This window comes from Neovison vison, chromosome 5 (genome assembly GCF_020171115.1).
Source record: "Neovison vison isolate M4711 chromosome 5, ASM_NN_V1, whole genome shotgun sequence".
Taxonomy (NCBI): domain Eukaryota; kingdom Metazoa; phylum Chordata; class Mammalia; order Carnivora; family Mustelidae; genus Neogale; species Neogale vison.
The window spans coordinates 59,819,869-59,838,660 of NC_058095.1; the positions used below are offsets into that span (position 1 = coordinate 59,819,869).

Sequence of the window (18,792 nt, forward strand, 5' to 3'; positions counted from 1 at the left end):
TTACCTGTTTTGTCTGTACGCCTTCTGTCCACAGCCTAGCTAGAAGCACTTAGAGGGACCGAGCCCTTCTGCATCTAGAACATGAGCTGTGCACAACGCTGATGGTCAGCAAACCCTCATCACAGAAGCAAATGAGGCTTTTTCACTTGCCCGGTGCTTTAGCGACATCACCTTGCCAGTGGCCTTGAGAGTGTCCCCCCGTAACCTCCCCCTTTGTATGACTCCATGGTTTACTGCTTCACACCGAATGCCCAGATGGTTTTTATTTTTAGGGCAGATATGCCATCTTCCCTTTGAAATTCTTTTCTTGCTCTCATTTGAAAATATTTACCTGTCGTTCACTTTCTACAGATCTTATCACTTTCCCTGTCTATCTCCAGCTTCCTAGCCCTCTGGGAGGCCTGGGAGTTGGGGCTCAGATCTAAAGATACAGACATAAACTTTTTTTATCAGCAGATGCCAAAGGCTGAGGAGAAGGCTTTTTTTTTTTTGGTCTGTATGGTGCAAAAAATAATAATAATAATATTTTATTCATTTCCTGGGATTTTGAAAGCTACAGAATCAACAGTAATGGAAGCCTGATGACATTTTAAAGGATTTTAGTCCAGGTGTCTTAAAAACGTTCTGTTTGATCCCATGACTTACGTGGGCACCCATAGCCATCAAGAATGTAAGTGCCGTTGGGGCGCCTGGGTGGCTCAGTGGGTTAATCCTCTGCCTTCGGCTCAGGTCATGATCTCAGGGTCCTGGGATGGAGCCCCACATTGGGCTCTCTGCTCGGCAGGGGGCCTGCTTCCTCCTCTCTGCCTCCTCTCTGCCTGTGTCTCTGCCTATTTGTGATGTCTGTCAAATAAATTAATAAAATCTTTAAAAAAAAAAAAAGAATGTAAGTGCCCTTGAAATTATAATAGGAGTTTTTCAAACCAGTGATCTTGAGAGGACTGAAAGGATCTCTCACAAACAGGATGGGGACTGACTTAGATGCACGACGATGAGCCCAGCACTGAGACTAATTTAATCTTTTTACGTTTTGTTGCAGTCTTGTGGCAATATCTACAAAGGCCTGGCTCAGACTGGTGCCTGGGGCTGTTTCGATGAGTTTAACCGAATCTCGGTGGAGGTCCTGTCAGTGGTGGCCGTGCAGGTATGGGGGCCAGAAGTCAGTGGGAGCCCCGTGGTCTTCTTGCCTCACGCTGTGGAGGCCTACGTCCTCTTGCTGTCAAGCTCTGCTCATCCACTTCTGTGTCCCCTTCCCCACTTGGACTCCGTGCCCCCTCACCCTCTAAAATCAGCCCTGGAGCAAGGATATGGACATCCTGTGAGTCCCTACTGAGGTGGATCTATTTACTGGCCATGGGACTCCATTTCCTCCTGTGTGACAGGTTCCACCTGCTTCCCGGGGGGCGAGGAGAGGATCAGACTGGATGGGAGGGCCCAGCTCTTGGAAAGGCCATGGACTTTGGAAGTGTCTTCCTTGTTGTAGTTGAGTCTGGGAAAGCTGCTCTGCCTCCCTCGGTCCAGTTCCCCTCATTGTGTTTAAAGCGAGCCTCCCAGGGTGCCCGTTGCTGAAGGAAGGAAGTCATGTTTGGGTCACATCTGTGTGGCCACTTGTCTTTCAGCTCATCCAGAAATCGTCTCCTCTGCGAAACACATGTAGCACAGTGAGTGCTATGCTCAGAACAGGGGGGGGGGTGGGGGGGGGTTGAATAGGACTTGAACCCTAACTTCACAAATCAACTTTAACTCTTGAGATGGGCATGAGCGCTCTTCAGTACTCTATGAGTGATTTGATTCTGGACTCATGGGGTGGGGCAAGACTGCTAAATAATACACCATCTTGAAAACGGGCCTTAAAAGAGGTGGAGATGGTATGGATTAGGGTAAGGGTCTTTACAGACAGAAGAAGCAAGCAGAAAGAGGGAGGGGAAGGGAAAAAGAGAGACAGCCTCTGCTGAAACTCTTTTCTGTGCCAACTACTTCTTACGTATCATCACTTATGTCATAGATAGACGCTGGGGGGAGAATCCGAAGACCAGCTGAAAAGTAATTTGTCCAAGCACACATTGTCAGCAAGTGGCAAGGTTAGGACTTGAACCCAGCACCCCCGCCCACACTGTCGGGGTGCAGGTCTAGACACAGATATCTGGTATATGAGGAGTAAAATGCTAGAGAAGAACATGAGGCTAAAGGGGTGGGTTCAAGGCAAATAGCAGACGGGTTCTGATGCCGTGATATGTACTGTGCCTTCTTCAGTGGGCAGCAGGGAGCCTCTAGAAGTTTCTGTAGGGAAAATTGCTCCCTGCTCGACAATGGTCTTAAGGAGGGGCTGAGCAGCAGGAAAGTCAGTGGCCATAGTGAAGTCAGTGGCCTCTTGTGGTGGCCCCAGGTGGAGCTGCATCCTCAATGGGAGACCCCAGCCCCAAAGCCTCTCCATTGCCCCAGCGAAGCATAGCCTTTGCCAGCACCTGTTCTCTCCTCCTTCTAGGAAACTTGGTGCCTCGGGGTCTCAGGCCCCCTGCAGGCTACCAGCTCCACAAGCCGGTATAGGGGTCTACGCAATGAAGTAAGCCTGTGGTGACAGCCCTTGGGACACTGGCATGACTGGCCTCCCAGTTTGTGCCTGGGCTCCATACAGCCCAACCACGTAATTTCCCTCTTGTCTTTTGCCTTGATTTCCAGAGCAATATGTATAGAGGACAGAACAAGAAAAACAGAGCTGGGCAGGACTCTTCGGTCCCCTAAGCCTCAGTTTGATTCCTTCAGCACCAATGAGTGGAATGGGCGGGGCAGGGGCATGGACAAGGCAAAAGCTTAGCTTGACAGACACGCTTCTGGGGGCAAGGGCACCGCAGACCACCCTGTGTCTGCAGCAGATGGTGGTCCACAGTGGGGAAGCTGACAGAAGCAGCACCCTCCCACTCCTGCTGGCCTGTGCATCCTGACAGGACACCCCTCCCCACCCCAGCATGCTGTCCCCATGCCACAGGCTGTCACCGTCCATGTGGGCTGGAACAGCAGCAGAGCTCACACCATCCACTGATTCCATGGCTCACCTTCAACTCCAGATGGATCTGGGAGCCATAAGCAGTTGGGCGAGGGGGCTCTGCAGGGGTCCCTGCACTTCGCACCCCACCCCCTCACACAAGGTCATCATCTCGTCGTTCCATCTCTTGCATTGGCCAGCCTGTTGGTGCTGCCATGCAGGGACTCTTGCCCTGTCTCTTGATGAGACTTTTGCAAGTTGCAAAACCATGGAGCTCTTCTCTTGTTCCCGGTGGTGATGTATGGTTTTCCCTGCCTTTGGATTGTTGGACTCTGTAGGAGTTGGGGGCAGCAGGAAGTCAAAGAGCTGGCTGGAACACTCTCTTGGACTGAGAACGCTCAACTAGCTTGGGCCACAGGTGCTGACTGGGTGCATTTCACATTGGTGGCTCGAAATTAGGTGTGACGGGAGTCCTCTCACAATGGAAACTGGCAAATCCTACAATCGAGCATTTTGTTCTCCTGGTGAGCTGGGTCTTCAGCATTTACCAGCACACTTCTGCCTTGTCAGAATATGTCAGTGCTGCCAGATTTTTTAAATTCTAAAGAGAAGCTGAAATTCCAGATTTTTATTAAAAAAAAAAAATCTCCAGGTTTCTGGAAGTTGGCAACTCAATCAATTAAAAAAGAAAGAAAGAAAAGAAAAACATGCCTGAGCTGGCCAAAAACATGGCACTGGCTACGTTTACCTCTGTGTGGTCACTTCAGAACTTAGAAGGACCAGGATTAAGACCCCTTTCAGCTCTGTGTGAATTTGGGGATAGAAGATGTAAAGTAACATGAATAAAATAGAGCTTTCTGTGAGTACTAATTCTGGGCCTAGGATGGTTCTGAGAGTCGGGAGAGAAGCTTAAGCTCTTTGTGACCATGAGTGTCGGGATTGATAACCATAATTATACCATGTACCTGGGGTTTTTCTCCTTTCTCCACGGTAGACACCTGGCAGCTCATGGGTCACCCATCTTTTTTTACTTCCTTGCCCACCATCCTCTGTTAGTTCTACCTACTGTGATGTCTACCTCTCTCATCTCTGTTGGTAAGAGTTTCCGCATCTTCCCTTCTGGCTGCTGGCCTTACTGCAGAGGGCCTTTCTCTTCCTCACCAGTCATGCTGTGTTGAGATGACTGCCCTCCCTGAAATCCCTTAGCCTCAACAGTTACCCCTATGGTGTTCCAGTGCAACAGGGTTGCCAAAGGGCCATCTCGGTGTCCCTCCAAGAAGCCCTGGGGAAGAGCCAACAAGAAGCAGTGAGAGCCAGACCAGGGTCAGTGTAGAGCTTATCTTGGGTTCCAGAGATTGTGGGAGCAACTGCACATGCAATTGGGATCTTAAACACCTTCTTGTAGGGTGGGATAAACCAGGCAAGGAGGTTTGGCAAGTGCTTATGTGTGCAGTTCATGTCTGAAACCACACAACAATGTTCAGCTCTGGTTCTGCCACCTACCAGCTGGCTGACTTCAGGCAAGTCTATGTCTCAAGTCTCACATCTGTAAAGAGAGTTAATAATAGTACCTACTAGATGCAGTTGTAATAATTATTAAAAGAGTTAATGTGTACAAAGCACTTAAAGCTCTACAGATAGTAGGCATGTGACAAGTATTAATCTCTGTGATACTATCAACAACGGTAATGGTGTTGATGATGGTGATGATCATGATGATGGTGGTGGTGATGGTGATGCATGATGATGGTGGTAATGATGGTGATAACTATGAGGATGGTGGCAGTGGTGGTGGTGGTGGTGGTGATATTGGTGGTGGCTATACTGGTAGTGATGATATTGGTGATGATGGTCATGGTGATGATGATGATCACAGTGATGATGGTTGTTATGGTGATGATGGTAGTGTGAAAATAGTGGTAATAAGATGATAGTGATGGTGTTGGCCATGATGATGATGGTGACTGCAATGATGGTGGTCATGATGATGGTGATGGTGTGGAAATAGCAGTAATGGTGGTGATGGTGGTGACAGTGGTACTGATGATGGTGATGACTATGATGATGATGGAAGTGGTGATTACTATAATTATTATGTGAGCACTGCAGGCCACAGGCTAAAGGGCAATAAAAGGGCACGAGACGTGGGGCAGGGAAGGAGGGTCCACATCCAGGTCTCACCAGCCTCCTCAACACTCTTCACTCCTTCTCAGCTGACCCAACTTCAGACTGTCTTCCCAAACATAGTGCCCTAACTGATGAGGCAATACTCACCAGCCACTTTCCCTAACATAATAGATAAACACTGTGAATTCACCTTATTTTGAAACTGCCCAACAGAATGTCCTTGTAGGTTCTCTGAAGTTCCTTTTTGCTTCTGGAATTAAGTAAGTTCAACCCAGAATTCTGGATGCTTTCATATTCCAGTCTCGGCACACACCTGTAGGAGAGACATTCTCAAGAAAGTGGTCTGACAACAGCCTGGGCAGAATCTGAGCCCATCCCATTTAAAATCCTACACCCATCCAAGGAGAAAATTGCACTTAATTATTCCCGCAGCAATCCAGGCTGGCATGTTGGTTCAGAAGCCACACCAGCTGTGATCGCTCTCCCCCATCCCCCCCCACCCGCCTTCTCTGTCTCCTCCTCTGGCTCCTTGCCTGTCTGTGCTCCTCTTTCCCGTAACTTCTCCAAAAGTGTGTGTGCTCCAGCATTCTTGGAGGTGGGTATTTTCATGTCTCTGTCAGATTGGTCAAGCAGAACTGCATATGTGATTGGGACAAAGTGTGGCATTTGTGAGAGCAATTACTCTGCTATTTTAAAAATGTATAAAATACACTTACCCTTTTTTTTCCCCCAGAACTTTGCCAGTACCATCTCAATCAGCTTGCTAGGCCTTGGGTCCGGAGATGCATGTCTGCAGGACACACTCCACCACCCCCCTCCCTCCAGCCCCCTGTCCCTCTCCATGCTCCCTGACCAGACATTTCTGCCATGTCCCTTCCTTCCCCATGGCACAGGTATGCTGGGGCCAAGGAAGGAAGCAGCAAGAAGTGGCAGATCAGTTAACAAGGCCTTGGGAGGCCACCACAGCAGTGTTCCAAGGACTCAGGGCACCGAACACATGCTAAGGTCTCAGAACCAAGGGAGCTTCCCACGTACCACTCTTTATAGAGGAGCTGAAGGTCTAAGGTGAAAACACAAAATTACTTTTTTTTTTCTAAAGTACAAAGCGTGAGTGTGTTGCACTTCCTGCAAACTGCAATCTGCTTTTGCAGAGAGAAGGATGAAGTGAGCAAGGCAGGATTTTAGTACCACATGGCATCTGGGGGCAAGGTCTGGACCCTGAAATGGGCCACTTCCCTAGAATGGAAAGGGCAAGGTAGAGGGGCTTGGAGGAAAAAACTGGGAGGATTCAGGCAACTCTGAGCTAGTCGACGACCTCCTTGACACCTGTCACCTGCAGAAAAGATGGTGTGACCATTAGCCTTCATGAGTGTATCTGATAAAAGTCTCCAGCCTAGGTGGGAGGATGTCAGGGTAGAACCCTCCATGATCCCGACGAGTTTTTAGCCTTGGAAGGGAAAGACTTCATTCTTAAGAGATCCCATCAGCACCCCCAGGGTCAGACATGCACACGAGGCTTGTGCAGGATCCTGGACCAATCATCTGCAATCAGGCCTGGCGTGCGATACAGAGAGGTCAAAACTCTGATCCCCCAGCCTGAGCCCGGTGGGTCTTGATAGGCTCACTTTCTCTTCCAGCCACCACAGCCTTTAATCATCCCTCTCTCGTGGAGCTCACTTTCTGCCTTCTGCTTTACATGCATCTGACCTCAAGACCCACCAGCTTGAGCCGGGTTGGCCCAGGTTAGCAGGCTACAGAGACATGTCCTGTCCATGGCAGGTGGGGCAGAGGGAGTGGAAGGCGCAGGTGCACCAAGGGGGAGGGGCCAGCCTGCAGGTCTGATGGGGACACCATGGGCAGGGAGGAGGAGCGGAAATCCAAGAATTAACCAGACCACGGTAGTTCTTGAATTGAGGCTATATCCAAATCATCTGGAGAGCTTACCCATCAACTGGACCCCACCCCAGAATTTCTGACTGGGTCAGCCAGGGGTGGAGCTAAGAATTTGCGCAGGAATTTGGTAGGCCCCAGGATGCTGAATGGTGGAGAAGCCCCTTGTACCTTCTTGCCTTCAATTTCCTCACTGGTGAAATGATTTTGTGGACCACAGTTTCCCCAACTTTGGCATGTTCAATGTCTTGAGCCTAATAATTCCAGAAATTCCGCCCCCTCCAACTTGGGACAACAAAAATGTCTCCAGCCATGGCCAGATGTCCCTTGGAGAGGGCAGGTGCAAAATCACCCCTAGCTGAGAACACTGGTTTCTACGTAGCTCTGTGTGTGTGTGTGTGTGTGTATTCTTTAGTGAGTGAATGTGCCTTTTCTTAGCTCGTGGGAACACAGGTCTCTAAATTATGATTATTTTCAGAGCAAAACAAAATCCCCCCAAAAGGTACATGTCTGATGCGGAGCCTGCGTGGCTGGCACACTGTCCTTCTGGTAAAAGGCAGTTTGGGGAAGGGCCTAATGAGAACACGAGCCCTGGGATCAGATTGCCCAGTTGGTAACTCGGGTTGCCCCACGTACCAACTGTTAGACAGCTGACAAGTTTCTTTTTCTTTTTTTTCTTGCAACTTTTTATTTTTGATTGACTTTAGACTTACACAATGAGTCATAGGAACAGCTTCGCTTTCCCTTGTGCCCTTCCCCTCCCCTCCCTAAACTCGGCGTCTTGCATAACTGGGCACAGCTTTTTAAATGCCTCTGGCTTGGTTTCCTTATCTTTAAAATGAGGATCTGCCCATCTCGCCCAGCTATTGAGGGGACCCAACAGGACAACTCCCGTCAAATACAGACGCTCCAGCTTTGCATCGGCTCCATACTCTCGCTCACGAGCGCCCCCTCTAGAGTTTCACATGAAAGGACATGCCGCGGTGCTGTGATGCGTGCGATTCTGCCTAAGAGTGAGGTTCTGGGGCTCAGGTGTTGCAGGAGGGGAGGCAGAGTCACCGTGAGTGACTGAAAGGGCCCTGGGCTCTAGCCTTCTCCCAAGGGTATCAGGGCAATCGGTAAATGGCGACTAAACTCGCTTTCCCACCCTGTAAGATGGTGTGTATTCTGCGTATTTGATAGCGGGGAGGCCTGGGGCCAGGGAGAGAGCCCATTCTTAACCACCCGCATAAGCTGTGGGGTGATGGGGAGGCGGGGGGGTGCTGTGCAGGGCTGTGCCATGAGCCCCACATGCGCAGGGCGCTGGAGACCACCTGTCCCACAACAGCATTGCCATTCTGTGTGCAGAAGAGAGGTTTCATTCTCACACTAATTGCCGTGAGCTCAAATGCATTTGGTCTCGAGAGCTTTACTTTGGGGAAAGGAGCGGAAGCTTAACTGTAGACCCGTCCCATGTTCTGGTGAGTTCCGCCCAGCCAGGCACTGGAGAGAGGCTTGCTCTGTGGTAGGTAGTCCAGCTGCTTCCTGTCTCTCTTCCACTTCGGCTCCTGCTGTCCATCCGTCATCCTTCTGTCTGTCCATCTCTCCCTTCCATAAGTGTTCTGGCTCTGGCTCTGTCCTTCCCTGTTTCTGTCTGTCCCCTCTCTCCCAGACACACACCTACAGCCCAGTCTTCCCAAAACGCCTGGCTCTTCTAAACACCGTGACCATGACCAACGTGACTAGAGCTCACTCAAAACCTTGCACTGCCCACCCTCTCCCCGCTCCGCCTGCTGTCAGTTTTTGCTTTCAGGAACCCCGAGAAGCTGGAGATACTCGGAGACATTCCAGGGCTGGGCTGAAAAAGCGTGTCCCTCTTGTCTTCCCTCCTTCTGTCATGGATCATTTTTGCACATGCTTTTCCAAAGCGCCATGTGTGAAAAACAGTGGTTCTGTTTCTTCCCACTGCTGTAAGAGTGATCTAGAATGTAGAGCTGACCAGGTCAAGCTTCAGCTTACGTCCCCACATTGAAGAACAAGTCTGATCTCTTCAGAAAGGCCCTCCTAGCCCTCAGGGATGTGGGTCCGGCCTTACTTTGCCATCTCCGGGGCACCCAATCCCTGAAGAGGTAGGCTATGATCACAATGTCTGTTCTAGAGATGTGGTCAGAGGAGGTTAAGTCAGGCTGAGGACCACATTAACAATTCCCAATGCCTTTCTTAAGCATTTTCTGTATGCTAAGCTCTTTGCAGGCTTGATTTCATTTAATCTTCAGCACAAGCCCTGGGGGTAGGTCCTGGTGTTCCTTCCGTCATGCAGGGCCAAGAGCCCAGGCCCCCGAGGCCCCTTGCCTGGATTCAAGTCCAGAACATGACCACTTACTAGTGGTGCAAGGTCGGGCAAACTACCCCACTGCCTAGTGCTTCTGGTTCACCATCGAGGACTGGGTTCGAAAGATCTTGGTGGAGAGCAAATGAATTAATATGCAAAAAGCCCTTGGAACAGTGCCCAGGGAGTGGGGTTAGACACCTTCTCACTCTTCAATCCCAACCCCTTAGCTGCTGTGCTGCCGGTACAGATATGGGCGACTAGATTTCTTCTGGACAGGCAGGAGATGGTCCAGGGTGCCGCCACTGCACCTGTCTTTCAGGGGAAGGGGCTCCAGAGCAGGTGTCGGCACCAGGTATCACCATGCTTCCCAGCCTTAGTTAGCACCCCACCCTCAGAACATGGTGCAGACCTTTTCTGTCGACTCACTCACCAGGTCAAAAGCATTCAAGATGCAATCCGAGACAAGAAGCAGCGGTTCAACTTCCTTGGGGAGGAGATCAGCCTGGATCCTTCTGTGGGAATCTTCATCACCATGAACCCGGGCTACGCTGGCCGCACAGAGCTCCCGGAGAACCTCAAGGCTCTCTTCAGGTGAGCCTGCACAAGGGCCCAGCAGAGAAGCTACTCTTGTTTTCTTCACTGCAAATGGTTGCCATACATATTAGAAGAAATCTGTGGGGTGCCTAGGTGGCTCAGTGGGTTAAAGCCTCTGCCTTCAGCTCAGGTCATGATCTCGGGGTCCTGAGATCGAGGCCCACATCGGGCTCTCTGCTCAGCAAGGAACCTGATTCCTCCTCTCTCTCTTCCTGCCTCTCTGCCTACTTGTGATCTCTATCTGTCAAATAAACAAATAAAATCTTTTTAAAAAAGAAGAAGAAGAAGAAATCTGGAATGCATAACAAAATAGAGTTTATAAAACCACCTTTCCTGCTATCACCGGTAAAAATCACTTCTTTCTGAATTCTACTCTGTTCTCCTTTATATGGGTATTTTGAAGTCCTACATTTGTGGTCAGCACACAGTTTCACATTGTTTTTTTGTTTTTTGGGTTTTTTTCCCCCCATTTCGTACTCTATCATAATCCTAACAGAAATCATCTCTTCTGTTAGATGGTCTTAAGAAATCTCATTTTATGGCTACATTTTATTCTGCCAAGTACATGGCCTAAGGTGTAATTAAGTACCCCCCATATTTAAATATTAAGACAGTTTCTAACATTTAAAGGAAATGTATACATACTGCTATAATGTGCATCTTTGTGCATAAGTCCTTTTCTCTGTATGTGTGATTATTTTCTTTGGCTAGCTTCCCAGCAGCAGAATCACTGAGTCAACAGGGAGGTGCGTTTTCAAGGCTCTTGATACACATTGACAAATTACTTTCTGTACAAGAGCACTGCTGAACCGCACTCCTGGTAGTGAGGCACAAGAACACCTCTTCTGTTTCCCCTTGGCCACTGGTGGAGATTGCCATGCTTTAAAATCTGTATCGTAATAAGAAAATGCAAATGCATTTTTTAGAAGGGACTGGAGTCTCCATTCTTTGTCTCAGGGCAGAGAAGGCAGCCCAGCTGCAGAAGATGCCTTGTGGCTTCTGATTCTCTGCCTGCTGGACTGTGACCTAACCCAGAGAGGCCCTGGGAGTCATGACACAGAGGTCGGCTTCATCTGGGGACCCAGAACCCCTGCACTCCCGGGCACGTGGAGCCCAGGAAACCCCTGAACCCCCCCACCCCCACCCCATGCACTCCGTCCCTTGGTCCGGTCCCTGTGTGCTCCAGCAGTGGCAGATACCTGTGTCACAGGAGTGGTGTGGGCATCCCCCCCATCCAGGCCCATGGCCACTGCTACCAAGAGCTGGTTGGAATATCACCAGGCTGCCCACGTGGTGGCTGTTCATTTGCACAAAGTATTTAAGTGAGCTTTGTGTTCACAAGCAATAGCAGAGGTAGCTTATTACCCTGACCAGAGCCACTCTTTGCAATTTCCCCGCCAAATTTAAAGGGAACGTTTACACCAGAAAAACGGGAGGGGGTGGAGAAAAATATGCATAAAAACAATAAATACGAAATTCTACTTTTATACTTCATCTTCACAAAAGCTCTCCCTGTGAGCTGGGTACTTCTAGTACCTGCCTCATACAGGGAGAAAACAGGGCCAGCACATTGCCCAGGTTGGAACCGTTCCTGGCATTAGCTAGGAGCCCACAGAACAGGGTTTCAGACCCAGACTGTCTGACTCCAGAACTCTTGCCTTCCCCATCTGAAAACTACTGTCCAGAGATGGTTGCAGCCCTTTGGCAAGCTCCCTTCCAATATCTGGTGGGCAGAGTATTTCTTTTTTAAACTTAGGATAAGACCCAATCTAAGGTAGGACCCTGCCTTCGTTAACTAATATTTTCCCATCCCACTAAATAGTTTTCCTCCTCTATCATTATTTTCCATAGCCTTCTGTTGTGTGGATACATACTTTTTATTTTAAGATTTTTAAAAAACTTTATTTATTTGACAGAGAGATCAGAAGAGGCAGAGAGGCAGGCAGAGAGAGAGAGAGGAGGAAGCAGGCTCCCTGCTGAGCAGAGCGCCTGATGCGGGGCTTGATCCCAGGACACGAGATCATGACCTGTACCGAAGGCAGAGGCTTAACCCACTGAGCCACCCATACGTCCCAGTGGACTCATACTTAACCTTATTTCAAGCTGCAGAATAATTTTGAGACTCTATGTGTTTGGTTCCCCCTTTGAATCTGAATACAATGAAAAATAATTTAAAGGAAAAATGTTCTTGAATGATATGTTTTTGAAAATTTTATATCTGTCTAGGGAAAATGCAGCTAAATGTAAACAATCTTAGGCTCCTGTTACATACCTAATAAATTAACTCTAAAAATAAGTAATTTAAAAATAAAATGTTTCCAGAGCTAGCAGTGGGGGGAAACTATATTAAATCCTTATAGACAAAAATCCCCCTCTATTTCCATACATGCCATTTTTAAAAACACTTTATTTATTTATTTTAAAGAGAGAGAGAACATGAGAGCAGGGTGAGGGGAGGGAGAGAGAATCTCAAGAAGACTCTGCAGCGAGTACGGAGCTCAGTGGCATTCAGTCTCATGATGCTGAGATCTGACCTGAGCCGAAATCAAGTCAGTCACTTAAACAGCTAAGCCACCCAGGCGCCCCTCATATATGCATTCTTTGGCCAGATGGAGTTTAGTGGGTATTTATTTTAGACCTTAGCATTAAATGTTCACATTTATATGTACGTAAGCACAGAATAAGCCCCAGGTGTCTAGACTTGGAGGAGACATGCATGTGAAAATGAGAAATAGGTTCTTATCCATCTCCTTGGACAAGAGAGTCCATACCTTTTATCCTTAGCCAACTCATCCCTAAATTGGGAATCTCCGATCAAACCCTTGCTAAGGGCTAAGTGTTTATATCACAGATCCCTCTGTCCGTGACCTCCACCAGTGTTGCTTGTCTTCCAAGCCTCCCTTCACCTGTGTGTGGGAAACCATCTTGGTCCTCTGTCTCCCCATTCACAGGCCTTGTGCAATGGTGGTTCCCGACTTTGAGCTGATCTGCGAGATCATGCTGGTGGCAGAAGGATTCATTGAAGCACGATCATTAGCCAGAAAGTTCATCACCCTTTACCAGCTGTGCAAAGAGCTGCTCTCGAAACAGGTACTCTCTCCAGTTTGGCTGGACCACCAGTCCAGTGGGATTGCCTGGCTTTCAATGGGGTCTGGGCCAATGTAGGGGAGACTTCTCACAGAGAGTCAGTTTTCTGTAAGAAGAGTAAAAGCTCTCACCACTTCTACAGCAAGATTTGTGTTCATTTTCTTAGCCTAGCATTAAAACAAAAACTTATTTGGTCCCCAGACTTTTTTTTTTTTTTTCCATAGTCTAGCGTCCTTGGGCTGTTTCCATTGAGTTTCTCCTCCCTTCAGGCCTCTCTTACTAGAACCATCTTTGCAGCCATGGGCACACTCAGCCCCATGAAATCTGACCCAGGTGTATTTCTTTAAAACCTCTTCTGTTTCGGGGGCCCTGGGTGTCTCAGTGGGTTAAGCCTCTGCCTTCGGCTCAGGTCATGATCTCAGGGTCCTGGGATTGAGCCCTGCATCGGGCTTTCTGCTCGGCAGGGAGCCTGCTCCCCACCCCTACCTACTTGTGATCTCTGTCAAATAAATAAATAAAATCTTTAAACAACAAACAAACAAACAAAATTCTTCTGTTTCTCCATGCTTTCTGGGGCTCCTTGCTCACTGTGTTATCTGCTGATTCCCCAGCACCACGGACTTGCAGGCCAGCAGCCGACATCCAGCAATTCAGCCCAAACCCCAAACCCCCCTTTTGAGCTCTAAACCTGTATATGTAGCAGTCCACACCACAGCTCCCCAAGCTGGGCCTCTAAAGCCCGTCTTCCTGCCTGTCTCCACCCCAGGCTACTTCTGCATTCTGTGCTTCCGAATGCAAACCCGCACTTACTCACTGGCTAATTCTGGAATGCTGGGAGTCATCCTTGGCATTTTCTTTTCCATCCAACCGTGGATGAACAGTTGCGCATTCCACCCTGGCGATTTCTCTTAAATCCATCTCATTTTCTTCCTACCACTTTATATCCAAGCACCCCTGCCTTTTGATTAAAACTCTTGCCTTTCTACTAGTTGCTACCGGTAATTTTTCTGCACTGCTTTTCTCAGAGCATTTGAAGTCCTCCTCATTGTAGAGCACATGAGCTCAGCCTCGACCATCTCTAGGAGCTAACCTGGCTTCCTTCTGACCACCTCTAAGAACTAACATGGCTTCCCCCACCTCTAGGAGTTAACATGGCTTCCTCCTGACCACCTCTACGAGCTAACATAGCTTCCTCCTGAGCATCTCTATGAGCTAATATGGCTTCCTCCTGACCACCTCTACGAGCTAACCTGGCTTCCTCCTGACCACCTCTACGAGCTAACCTGGCTTCCTCCTGACCATCTCCAGGAGCTAACCTGGCTTCCTCCTGACCATCTCCAGGAGCTAACCTGGCTTCCTCCTGACCATCTCCAGGAGCTAACATGGCTTCCTCCTGACCATCTCCAGGAGCTAACCTGGCTTCCTCCTGACCACCTCTACGAGCTAACCTGGCTTCCTCCTGACCATCTCCAGGAGCTAACCTGGCTTCCTCCTGACCACCTATAGGAACTAACATGGTTTCCTCCACCTCTAGGAGTTAACATGGCTTCCTCCTGACCACCTCTATGAGCTAACCTGGCTTCCTCCTGACCTTCTCCAGGAGCTAACCTGGCTTCCTCCTGACCACCTCTACAAGCTAACGTGGCTTCCTCCTGGATGCCTTTCCTCTCTCTGAACATGCGAGGAGTAGCCAGATAGGTCGGGGAGTGGTTCTGTTTGCTTTCCCTGGCCCCCAACCCCTGTATACCCTGGGTCTGCTTTGTGGTCAGTCATAGAGGGAAGAATAGCTAATCCCAAACCGGAAGCTGGGATCTGTGACCACCACAATCTTCCGTGTCATTGGTCCTTTCCTAAGCCTCTGCCCTGGCCTCCGAAGTGACCTGCCTATAATTTCATAGGTGCTACACAGGCATAGGGCGTCCTGCCTCCCAGCATGCCCGCCTGACCTGCTCCATCTTCCCTCAGGATCACTATGACTGGGGTCTGCGGGCCATCAAGTCTGTGCTGGTGGTGGCTGGATCCCTGAAGCGAGGGGACCCTGACCGCCCTGAGGACCAAGTCCTGATGCGCTCCTTGCGCGATTTCAACATCCCCAAGATCGTGACCGACGACATACCCGTGTTCATGGGCCTCATCGGGGACCTCTTTCCTGCCCTGAATGTGCCCCGGAGGAGAGATCTCAACTTTGAAGCGCTGGTTCGGAAGGCAGTGGTGGATCTGAAGCTCCAGGCTGAGGACAACTTTGTAGTCAAGGTACGTGGAGGCTTTCCCTCCATAGAATTTTTTTTTTTTTGTCTCTCACTGCTTTTCTTGGATGATGGGACAACCTTAATCCAAAGGGTTGCCTTAGATGTACAAATATGTGTCTACCTAGGCATAGTTCATTTCAAGAGCTCTTTCTTGGGGCACCCACACTGTGGGATGGGTGGTGGGGAACGCAAGGGCAAGATGGCGCCCCTTCCACTGGAAAGCTCACGATCCAGCAGAGGACTAAGTCCCAGCCCAGACTGCTCTTGCACATGTCCTTTTCCTGTGAATTACTTCAGACAGGATTAGAGAGGACAGATAGTGGTAGACTGTGGGAGCCATGCTGCTTCTTTGGCATGTTTCTGAGCTTGTAAGCATTTTTTTTTTTAAGATTTTATTTATTTATTTGACAGACAGAAATCACAAGTAGGCAGAGAGGCAGGCAGAGAGAGAGGAGGAAGCAGGCTCGCCACTGAGCAGAGAGCCCGACGCGGGGCTCGGTCCCAGGACCCTGAGATCATGATCCGAGCTCAAGGCAGAGGCTTTAAACCACTGAGCCACCCAGGTGTCCCTGAGCTTGTAAGCATTTTGAAGTGATCCAGGGCAAGCTTTCTCACAGTTAGAAAGACCTGAGGGTGGTAGGCAGATTAATGCCACCCTCCCTCCCCTCACCCGAGACATCTGCCTCCCAGTCCCCAGAATCTGTGCTTTGTGACGTGGCAATGGAAGATGAGGGTCGCTGATAGAATTAAATCTGCTAATCAGCTGACCTTGGGTTGGAGGGGTGATCCTGGGTAACCTGGATGTCCCTGTATAATCACGGTGGTCTTTTAAGTAAAAGAGCAGGGTAGGAGGGTGAGTGTCCCCCTGCCACCACTGGCACTGAAGGTGGAGAAAGAGGCCACATGCCAGCAATGCAGGCAGCCTCTACACTCAGGAAAAGGCAAGAAAACAGATTTTCTCCTAGAGCCTCCAGAAGGGACTGACCCTGTCAGCACTTTGATTCATGCCCCATGAGACCCATTTCAGACTTCCGAGCACTGAAACCATAAGAGTTGTGTTGTTTCAAGCCTCCACACTGGCAGTCATTTGTTAGAGGAACAACAGAAAACGAAGATTTTTAGCAGCAATTACAGACTTTCCGGAAAAACCCTGAAACTTCAGGGAATGTATGACAGGTTCCATGGCCTTTGGAACCGTGATGGTTTCTCCTGTGTTCTGGGGAGGCTCAAGGCAGGTGAAGAAATTTCTCCTTGCATTAAAACAGTGAATGACTGAAGAAGGCTCTGTCTAGAATGGATCTTTAACCATGATTAAAACTCCCCCTTCTAGTCCCAGATTCCCAAGAAGGCAGACCACATACCGCCAGGCACTTAACCCACAGCCAGAAAGAAGAGTCTACAGTGACCTAATAAACTCTTGGGGGGAAGCTCTGACTGCTCTTGGAGTGCTGGTGCCTCTGTGTATGGTCAGCCTGTTCTCTCTGGGGCCCCTCAGCCTCGAGGGCAGTCACCTGCTGACTCCTCCACACGTGAAAGAACCAAGGCCGAGCCCTAATCACCGGCACCAGCTCTCGTTCTGGGAGAACATCCCTGAGCATATCCAGCCATCCCTGCCTTCTAGAAAACACGGTGCCACTCTTCATTTACACTTGAGGCTCCGCAAATCCTGGAGAAAGCCTACAGCCTGAGAGACAAAGGCGGACCGAGAGACACTCCCCACCACCTCCCACCGCCGCCCCGCACGTGCACGCGCACTCGCACGCACACACACACATACACACATACAAGCAGGAGCTGACAACAGTGTGAATAAGGTAGAGAGTGTTTCGAAAGTTCTAACTAGTCTCCTTTAAGAAAATTTTAAAAATGATGCCCAGAAAAAGGGGATGAGATGCTAGAAAAAAATGAGAAGAACTATCAGAGATTTGTAAAGAGCTCTTTAAAATGTATAATTGTATCATTGATACATAAAATTCAGTGAGAGCATCAGAAGGTAAAGTCAAGGAACCCCCCAGGACAGAATTATGTATATGTGGGTACAGTAAAAAAAAAAAAAATGTATATTTTATATATATATTTGTTTTTATACTATGTATATGTTTTATAAGGACAGGGATACTTGTGTCTATATGTAAATATAAAATGTGTATATAAAAAATATATATGATACACAGACAAAGTGCAAGAGTCAAGATGACATGGAAAAGATTGATCTCCGTGCAACATGTTGCCAATGGGAATTTTAGAACTTTCTAGAACAAGAGAAACACGAGATTAGAGGAGCTCAGTCAGTACTGAACTGAATAAATTCAAATAGACTGTCACAAAGACGCATCATAATGGAATTTCAGAAATCAGGGGTCAACGGCAAACAGTAAGTTTCTTGGTTGGGTGAGGGACTGAGGAGGTAGGGGGACCCAAAGTAGGAGTGAGGTTCAGGGCAACATGGGAACTTCTCATCAGCAGTACTGGGTCCTAGAAGACCAGGAGACCACTCCTTCAGAATTCTGAGGGAAACGGTTTCAAAACCAATTCTGTGCCAACCAAGTTGTCATTCAAGGTATTATCAGAGTCCTGGGCGCCTGAGTGGCTCAGTGGGTTAAAGCCTCTGCCTTCGGCTCAGGTCATGATCTCAGGGTCCTGGGATCAAGGCCCGCATGGGGCTCTCTGCTCAGCAGGGAGCCTGCTTCCTCCTCTCTCTCTGCCTGCCTCTCTGCCTGCTTGTGATCTCTCTCTGTCAAATAAATAAATAAAATCTTTAAAAAAAAAAAAAAGATATTATCAGAGTCCTAAATCTTACTTCTTGTGTACCCCCTGTTTTAGTTTATTTATTTATTTATGCTTTTTTGCTGTTTGTTTTTATGTAAATTCCACTTGACACACAATGTAATACTCAATCCGGGCGTACAATATCGTGGTTCAACACTTCCATACATGATCACAAGTGTGCTCCTTAACCCCCATCACCCACGTCACCCACCCCCCACCCACCTCCCCTCTGGTGACCATCAGTTTGCTCTCTAGAGTTAAGAGTCTCCTTCTTGGTTTATTTCTCGTTTTTCTTTTCTTTTCTTTTTTTTTTTTTTTCCACCTTTGCTCATTTGTTTTGCTTGTTAAATTCCACATATGAGTAACATTCTGTGGAACTTGTCTGTCTCTGACTGACTTACTTCACTTAGCATCATACTCTCTAGCTCTATGTCATTGCAAATAGCAAGATTTCTTGCTTTCTTATGGCTGAGTCATAGCCCATTGTATCTGTACCACTTCTCTATCCATTCATCTCTGCGTGGACACTTGCGCTTCCTCCATGATTTGGCTACTGTAAATAATGCTGCAGTAAACATCAGGGTTATGCACCCTTTTGAGTAAGTTACTTGAGAATATACCATGGAAAAATGAGAGTGAAAAATGAAAAAATCATGGGTCTCAAAAAAATCAAGAATCAGGAAAAAAAAAAAAAACTCCTAACATTTTAGCTGTCATAGGACCTAGAAAACAGTGAATCCAAAATAGGGCAGGAAGTCCCTGGTGTCCAACACAAGACCTCA

The 18,792-nt window shown here is 48.4% G+C and overlaps 1 protein-coding gene across 1 annotated transcript in view; it reads left to right on the forward strand.

Moving 5' to 3' along the window:
• Positions 1 to 18,792, forward strand: part of DNAH9 (dynein axonemal heavy chain 9) — a 334,218-nt gene that overhangs the window by 121,308 nt on the left and 194,118 nt on the right. The window contains exons 28-31 of the mRNA XM_044249120.1: positions 1,040 to 1,144; positions 9,745 to 9,902; positions 12,857 to 12,995; positions 14,958 to 15,245. Of these exons, the coding sequence (XP_044105055.1) occupies positions 1,040 to 1,144; positions 9,745 to 9,902; positions 12,857 to 12,995; positions 14,958 to 15,245 (690 nt within the window). The remainder of the gene's footprint in view (positions 1 to 1,039; positions 1,145 to 9,744; positions 9,903 to 12,856; positions 12,996 to 14,957; positions 15,246 to 18,792) is intronic.